Consider the following 8758-nt stretch of genomic DNA (forward strand, 5'->3'; position numbering starts at 1 on the left):
TTTTACTGGTCACCAATGGGTTTTTAAAACTTGTGGGGGGGGGCAGACCATAAATATTTTTTTTACTTGCAGGGGGGTACCCTGATCACCAGTGGCTATTTATAACTTGTTGGGGGGGGCTGGCCACCAGTGGTTTTTTTTAACTTGGAGGGGGTCCTGGCCACTAGTGGATTTTTATGTTAGCTCTGATGTCTGTGTGGCATTTTTACTGTGGGGTGGGGCTTGGGGTGGGTGGGGACCAGGGGGCCCAGAAAATTTTGAAGGTGGCCCTGTCTATCTACATATTATTTATATAGTGAATAAAGTACCCGTTTATAAGGATATAATTTAAGATATTCATGGCTTTTGTGTATTATATATATCTATATATATATATATATATATATATATATATATATATATATATATATATATATATATATATATATATATATATATATATATATATATATATATATATATATATATATATACACACACACATATATTTATGTTCAAAAAGCCTGGCACTGACTGCAAATGTAACGTGCCACTCTGCTAGCAGTGAAACAGTTAAACCAGTAAGGCGATCCCCAGAGCAGTTGCCAGTAGTCAGAGGCGGGGCTGCAGTGGGAAAGAAAGAAGGAATAGCAGAATAAAAGCAGTAGGTTATTTCTCTAGTCTGTATGAGTCGTCTATCTACCTCCACACCAAGGAGCTGGTGTCTGCTGCTGCCGGTGAGCAAAGGTTTCAGGCTCTGAGCTTGGACTGTATTGTGTGAAGGTCATTATTATATGTGTATATATATGTCTGTGTTTTTTCAAGCAGACCATGTTTTAAAACCCCAAATGGAGGTTGTATGTAATATACTATATATAATATACTACTACATTATTTCATAGAAGCCCCTGGCCCTTCCCTGAGTTTCGTAACCTCGTTAGACTTTCTAGTAACCTCTGGGACATGACAGGTTAAAAATAGCCTGGAGTAGAGGAGAAGAGACGTAAAGTCTGTACCAGGAAGTTGCTCCGCTCGCCTATTGAGCCTTCGGCTGCACTTTCACTTTAGTGGGGCCTTTCCATTAGGAAGGTGCCGGGAGGGGGGCGCTGGGAAACTTTTTCATGTGCAGAATAAGTTTAAAAGTACATATGAGTTTGGGGCGCTTTTTATTTTAGATCAACTGCAGCGACAATACATTTATTAGTTTAACAGCGGCCCTGTGTAATCATTTCTTCTAGATGCGATATATACAGCAGCAGGCTCTCCATTTACTACGAGCCTCATAGGCCGATCCTACGTAGAACTGAACTGCGTGTCTTTTCTACTTGTGACCATTTTAAAGGACAAGGAAAGTGTTAATCTGTAGGGTTGTAAATTCATTAGGAAGCCCCAGTCATACTCACTAATCTCAGGTAGGGTTGCCACCTTTTCTGGAAAAAAATACCGGCCTTCCTATATATTTATCTTTTTCCCTATTAATTGTATTGGGCTCAACCATCATTTTTACTGGCCAGGCTTGTAAAATACTGGCCAGGTGGCAACCCTAATCTCAGACTGTGGACTGGTGCTCTTCACTGCACCGACTGGGAGACTATTATTGGGAGCACTGAGCTTGCATTCTACTTGAAGCATCTGTGATTCTTGTTGTTGCCCAGGGCCTTGGACAAAGTGTGGGGTCTTCTCATGTGGCAACACTGGTGGGCCCTAGACCCGTCCCCCGTTCTCAGGGGCCCCACACCAGTCTTAAGCTCATTCAGAGTCTGCAACTCTTTCCCTTAGTGTATACCTACCTTTTCACTTCTGTCCTATGTGGGTGCGATCAGGGGGAGAGGAGCACCCACAGTTTTTGGTAGGGACGCTGGGGAACGGGTCTGGGTTTCTCCCTGGTGTCCTGGGCATGCACAACATTATTATCATCATGTATTTATAAAATGTCAACATTCAAATTACTGCATACATACAGAAATACAACTAAATAATCAGTACCAGAGGTAACAATCACCTTACCCAAAAAGCTTAGCACAAAATCAGGTCATAGAAACTGAAAGGTGTAGTGTTTGCTCTATTGCACTTGTGAACAACCCAGAGCGGCAGAGAGGATTGCAGACTGGAAGCAAAATGGCAGCGCAGTGCTCCCCTTGGAAAGAACTGATTATTATGGGGCACATTGTATGTTTTTAAAATCACCACCACAGAGGCAGTTATAAATAACATATGGTACCTGATTTCAATCTGGGCTAAAAAGTAATACAGATATGGGATCTGTTATCCAGATAGCTCTGAGTTACAGAAAGAATGCCTTCCATAGACTCAATTATAAACAAATAATCCGTATTTTTAAAAAATATTTCCCTTTTCTCTTTAATAAAACAGTACATTGTACTTGATCCAGACTAAAATATAATTAATCCTTACTGGAAGAAAAAACAACTTATTGGGCCAATTTAATGATTTTCTAGTAGACTTAATTTATGAAAAAAAATACTGAAAGACCCATTATTCAGACAACCTCAGGTCCTGGACAGTCTGACTAATAGGTCCAATACCGGTTTTAACTTTAACAATGACATTTGTTGCAGTACCATCTAGATCCTGGTCTGTTATTCACCATACTATAGAACAGGTATCCCCAACCATTAGAACCAGTGAGCAACATTCAAAAGTCAAAGGAGTTGGAGAGCAACATTAGCATGAAAAATGTTCCTGGGGACCCAAATAAGGGCTGTGATTGGCCATTTAGTAGCCCCTGTGTGTATTGACATCCTATACTGAGGCTCTATTTGGCAATACAACTGTTTTTTTATGCAACTAAAACTTGCCTCCAAGCCTGGAATTCAAAAATAATCACCTGCTTTGAGGCCACTGGGAGCAACATCCAAAGGGTTGGAGAGCAACATGTTGCTCACGAGCTACTGGTTGGGGATCACTGCTATAGAAGAAAGGAGGTTTTTCCCTAAATATTCGGAAGGGGATTTTACAGTGAGAGCTGTGAAGATGTGGAATTCTCTCCCTGAATCAGTTGTACAGGCTGATACATTAGATAGCTTTAAGAAGGGGTTGGTTTTAGCAAGTGAGGGAATACAGGGTTATGGAAGATAGCTCATAGTACAAGTTGATCCAGCGACTGGTTCGATTGTCATCTTGGAGTCAGGAAGGATTTTTCCCACTCTGAGGCAAATTAGAGAGCCTTTAAATGACTTTTTTTGCCTTCCTCTGGATCAACTAGCAGTTAGGCAGATTAAATATAGACTTCAAAGGTTGAACTTGATGTACGTGTGTCTTTTCAACCTAACTTACTATGTTACCAGAAGCACAGTAGGATGCAGGCCCTGGCAAGAAAAAATAATAAACTGCAGTTCTTGACACTACTGCCTATCACCTTAAATGATTACAAATGTTACTTCTGCCCAATTATACAGAAAGTACAATATTATATTTACTCTTTTATGACTAATGGTACAGATTATCAGATTATTTTGCTGTTATTTCATTTCTTTAGTTCTTGTTTTTTTCTGACTACTGATTATTAAATATACAGTTCACAGAGCAAAACTCCCTGAATTGCTGCATGTTTCATATCTCTAATGGATACCATAATGATTAAAATGCTCTTTGAAACCATGCCCTGATCTTAGTGATGCAAAACCCCTTTGCCATTAAGCTTGTATTACTTTGAAACACTCATGACCACATTGCCAAGCAATATCTACTGAATGCCTTTTCCCAGCAGCTATTTCTCATTTGAGAGACACAGCTGTTGTCAGTCTGCACACGGAGTAGTCACACACAGACCTCTGCCACTATATGTGCATTCGAATTGAACACTTGTCATGACAGGTGCAGGAGGAAATCATGTCTGTCTCTTGTTTTCCACCTGAGGTTAGTGGAGGACAAAACACCCCATGTGACAGGGGCCTAAGGGAAAAAGAGAGCCTGTGTTTTCTTTGCATATTTTATATGTTATAGATTTGTAGGCCACATTATATTAAGGGTCTGGCCATACGAGCATATTCAAGGAGATTTGTCGCCCCCTGCCCCTCCGCTAGCTAAAATGAAAATCGCCTGGTAGAAGGCAGACGCGGCGCTTTGTTTTCCAAAGTCGCCCGAAGTTTGCTCATGAGGCAACTTCGTGCAACTTTGGAAAACGAAGCGCAGTGTCTGCCTTTCCCCAGGCGATTTTCATTTTAGCCGGTGGAAGGCAGTTCAGGGAGATAATCGGCCAGAAGAAGAGGAGATTTGTTGCTGGGGCGACTAATCTCCCCGAATCTGCTCGTGTGGCCAGACCCTAACATGTGCACACTTCTATGGAGTCTGTGGGTAGTTTAGGGCCATAAAAACCTATTGGAAGGTCATTTTAGCCTGCGACCCTCAGGTTAGACAGCCCCATGCTTTGTATTTGTATGTTCATGATATTTCATCTATATAGGAGCAGGTTTGTATTTAAGCTATAGTTCTTTTTTAAAGGAATTGTTTGGTTACTAGGCAGTAACCAAACAGTGACTTGAGAGGGGGAGGGGCACACGTGTCATACCTGTTTGCTTTTGAAGCTGACCTGCATGCCGACTATCAATTGCAAACTTACTGAACAGTTATGTCCCATCTGACCCCCTTCAAGTCACTGACTAATTCAGAGTTAGAGAGCTGAAAAGCATGAATTATTGTTCTGTTATATTAGACATCTGCTTACTCCAGTCTTTATACATTACATTTTTGGCTAACTATATTAGAAACATTTTTTATTTTGCCCAGGCTATCTATTTACGCAGTTTTTATTTTTACACTGAACTGTTCCTTTACGTGCTTCATTTTTCAGTCCAGTTCACTTACTTGGTTGTAGTAGACAAGTTTTATTAATGCACATGGCAGTTTACACACACTTTGTACACAGAGAGAGATGGTAATTGTTATGGGTTGTTCAGTGAGGCTGATGAGCTTGGTGAGTTTGAGTTGAGAAGGCAAAATGATTTAGACCTATTTTAGAAGGTAGACATGTTTAAGCAGTAGATGAAAGGACCAATGGTCTTAAGAATGAGAGCCAATTGTGGGAGACAGGTACACAATGTGGGTATACGGTACTTCATAGGTTATGGTAGATCAGGTTTGGGTTGTAGTGGAACTGAGCTACAATGAGTCAGGATAGATAAGATGGGTTAAAAATATAATGACCAACATAATTTGTGTGATTATATGGAGAGTGGTTGAAGAATTGTTCCTATTTTCAGTAATAACTCAACATTCTTCTTTATTGTTTCAGCTGATATTTATAGGTATTTGCTGGAACTCCACCATTTGGACCAGTATGTGCTCAGGTCTAGTGGAAAACTATGTGGCTGCCATGGTCCTTAGTGCTGCAGGAGATGCCATTGGCTATAATCGTGGCAAGTGGGAATTCAACAAAGAAGGACAGCAGATCCATAATGAACTGGCCAAACTGGGTGGCATAGAAAACATTGATGTGAAGAATTGGCTTGTGAGCGATGATACCATAATGCACATTGCCACTGCTGAGGCCTTGGTGGAGGCGGGCAAAGACACAGACCCAGCTAAGCTCTATCCCCTTCTGGCAAAGAAATACAAAGAAAGCATGAATGACATGGTTGGCAGAGCTCCTGGTAATTATATAGGGAATAATATACCCCCGGTTTTAAAATAAATGTAAAAATATTATATAAAATAATTAAATATATATATATATATATATATATATATATATATATATATATATATATATATATATAATCCCATCGATGACGACACTCCATATTCAATCAAGCTTAGGCAAAAAGTCAATTCATTTAGGTTTATTTAGTGGACCAACGTTTCGATCGACATTCTTAATAATATTCTTCTGATCTGAATACACTCCGTCTTGAGAAGGGTTATTCAACATATTAACACTGTAGGGAGGGGTGGATATTAGTCTGAAGAGGCAAAAATACAGTATATACAAAGATAAAACTTCGTAAGTTCAAAGGGGTTAAATAGAGATTTTAAGTTACACTTGTAGTTATACTGTAAGTAGTAGGGATGCACCAAATCCATTATTTTAGCATTTGCCCGAATTGTTTGTGAAAGATATGGCCAAATACTGAATCGAAACCGACCCTTAATTTGCATATGTAAATTAGGGAAATAGAAGGGGAAAGAGAACTGCGCACAGGCACTTGGATTCTGCCGAATCCTGCTGAAAAAGACCAAATCCCAAACGGAATTCTGGATTCGGTGCATCCCTAATAAGGAGAATAAGGAATTCATTTCTTTCCATCAGTTGGTAATTTGTTGTGATTCTTTTATGCATTATTTTAGCCAATATTGTATGGAATACACATATGTCCTGGGTCTTGTGCAGTGTATGCTTATGAAATATGAACTTTGATCATTTAAGTATTAATACGGGTTGCCATGGCCACATAGGATACATGGAAGTAAAAATGGTAATCCTGCTTTCATACTGATATGACACTGGTTGCATCATGTTCTTTTTAAGCAGGATTATAGCAGATTTAAGGTATAGTGAGCCATATTATGAAGAGATGCCTTAGCCGTAAAACACCCAGGTTCCAAGCATTCTGGATAATAGATCCTTGTACTAAGGGTGTCTCGGTAAGGATATATATTCTATATCTGCTCTTTTGGTAGCCATTTTTTTTCTAGTTACATAATCTATTAAATTCTGTTTATAGGCAACACTTGCATGAGAAGTGCTGGTATGCTCGACCCCAAAACCCCTGACGGATGGAAGATTCCATTTCTGAAACATGGTGGGGGCTGTGGTGCAGCTATGCGTGCCATGTGCATTGGACTGAGATTTCGCCATCCAGACCAGTTAGACGACCTTATTCGAATAAGCATAGAAAGTGGCAGAATGACTCATCACCATCCGACTGGATATCTGGGATCATTGGCTGCTGCATTGTTTTCTTCCTATGCAATAAATCGAAAGCCACCCCACGAGTGGGGCAAAGCTTTGCTTGATGTCTTGCCCAAAGCCAAAGCCTATGTGGAAAAATCTGGGAGAGATGTACAGGATAATCTAATGACTTGGTATGTATGTCTCTCTCTCTCGCAAATAACTGATATTTATATACCAGCACACCAGCTGCCATATTTAGCATGACTATATGTTGATGTTTAGGTAATTGTGTGATGCTGCCCAGGATTGACTTTTTAACATTTAGTTCTTTAGCTCTATAGATTACTAATTACAGTTGTTCCCTGGTTCTTAGGGTTCCGCTTACCCCTAGGAACCAGGCAGTCATTTGTTGATAGACTTGTTGATTTGCCTGACATTTGTATACATTAGCATCAGCAAGTACTTATCAGTCATGCTTGCTTTCAATAGCATATGATTTTTCAGGCAACTATCACAACAAGCATTGCTGTGCAATTCTGTGGGGGCACATTTAGGTGCAATAGCATTGATTTTTAGACATAGATTTTAGACAGTGCCCCATGTGCCATTGGACCAACAGTGGGTTATTTTTAAATGGCGTTACTGTTTATTTAAATGGATAGCTGGTCTATAAGTGCTGAGAAAAACTTTTATTGAGTAATATTGTTTAAAAAAAAAAAAACATCTCTGAAGTGGAAGGTAATGCAATATTCACATTCTCCACGCAAATTTTTACAGACCTTATGGCAGGAGTCTTTTAGTTCAGTTCTTATCCGGTTGCTGAAATGCATCTCCTTGTATCCAACCACAACCAAAGCACAGATGAAGAGCTACACAATAGTAGCTCAGTCTGTTATTCTGAACCTAACATATTGCAAGAACCCTATTGCCCAAGGCAATGCCATTGTTATGGAAATACTAGATTAACCACCAGCAGGTTGAACTACTAATAAGAAACTTGTATCAGCTGAATGCTTAACATTTTTGTGTCCTCCAGGACTTTCTTTGAAAGAAGCTGGCAGTCATACCTTACTCTGAGAGGCATAATAGATGGAAAGTCGCAACCAAAGTTTCCTGAGAATTATGGTGTGGAGGAAAGGGATACATTCTACACTTCTCTTAGCTTCAATGGTTGGGGGGGCAGCAGTGGGCACGATGCCCCCATGATTGCTTATGATGCCATTCTTGGTTCTGGGGACAGCTGGACTGAACTTTCTCACAGGGCTTTTTTCCATGGAGGAGACAGTGATTCCACGGCTGCCATTGCAGCCTCCTGGTGGGGGGCAATGTATGGTTTTAAGGGTGTCAGTCAAGCCAACTACAAGAAGCTGGAATACAGAGACAGACTGGAAAAACTAGGAAGAGGCTTATATCACCTCTCATAGAAGATGATAGAACAATACGGCAAATAGCACTGACACAGACAGCAGCTGTATTACCCATTCACCTGCTGCTACCATCCTAAAATTATGCATTTGCATGTGGGGCCACAATAAAGGGCATAAACCATGGACACAATTCCATTACCAGTGTAATAATATGACTTACATAGTACATTTAAAATCATATAGCATGAAATTTCCAGCATTAGCCTGTTTTTGACCTATAGCTATGCAATATACCCTTAGGATAAAGAATAGAAATACAATAATATTTTACAGTTAAAGACAATTGCTGTACCCCAGATGGTGAGAGATTTTGAAACTAAATCAGGATACAATGTAGAATGCTACATAATACAAGAAAGGCATCAGAAATTGAAAAGAGGTACTCCATCACCATTTATAAATGGATTAATAACTGCAGGAACATCCTAATTCAGAGGGCTGGGGTGAGATCTTTTGAGGCACTTGGATACCAGTATTTAAAGGCTCTCTTTAGACACTC

The 8758-nt window shown here is 39.9% G+C and overlaps 1 protein-coding gene across 3 annotated transcripts; it reads left to right on the forward strand.

Annotated features, from left to right (window-relative positions):
- Positions 1 to 625: 625 nt before the first annotated feature.
- On the forward strand, positions 626 to 8394 carry adprh.S (ADP-ribosylarginine hydrolase S homeolog). 3 transcript variants are annotated; one of them, XM_041577820.1, is made up of 4 exons: positions 626 to 643; positions 5234 to 5591; positions 6663 to 7023; positions 7869 to 8389. In XM_041577820.1, exons 2-4 carry the CDS (start codon positions 5279 to 5281, stop codon positions 8254 to 8256), a joined length of 1062 nt encoding a protein of 353 aa, XP_041433754.1. In that variant the 5' UTR covers positions 626 to 643; positions 5234 to 5278; the 3' UTR covers positions 8257 to 8389. The 3 variants fall into 3 exon arrangements, with proteins under 3 accessions (XP_041433754.1, NP_001087730.1, XP_018093038.1); NM_001094261.1 differs by having other exon boundaries at positions 630 to 716; positions 7869 to 8394; XM_018237549.2 differs by lacking the exon at positions 626 to 643 and adding an exon at positions 744 to 762.
- Positions 8395 to 8758: the final 364 nt, after the last annotated feature.

Source organism: Xenopus laevis, chromosome 9_10S (genome assembly GCF_017654675.1).
Source record: "Xenopus laevis strain J_2021 chromosome 9_10S, Xenopus_laevis_v10.1, whole genome shotgun sequence".
Classification (NCBI taxonomy): domain Eukaryota; kingdom Metazoa; phylum Chordata; class Amphibia; order Anura; family Pipidae; genus Xenopus; species Xenopus laevis.

Coding starts and splice junctions, on each gene's coding strand:
- adprh.S (XM_041577820.1), top strand. CDS start 5,279: ATGTGCTCAGGTCTAGTGGAAAACTATGTGGCTGCCATGGTCCTTAGT. Junction 5,592..6,662: donor CATGGTTGGCAGAGCTCCTG/GTAATTATATAG, acceptor TTCTGTTTATAG/GCAACACTTGCATGAGAAGT. Junction 7,024..7,868: donor CAGGATAATCTAATGACTTG/GTATGTATGTCT, acceptor TGTGTCCTCCAG/GACTTTCTTTGAAAGAAGCT.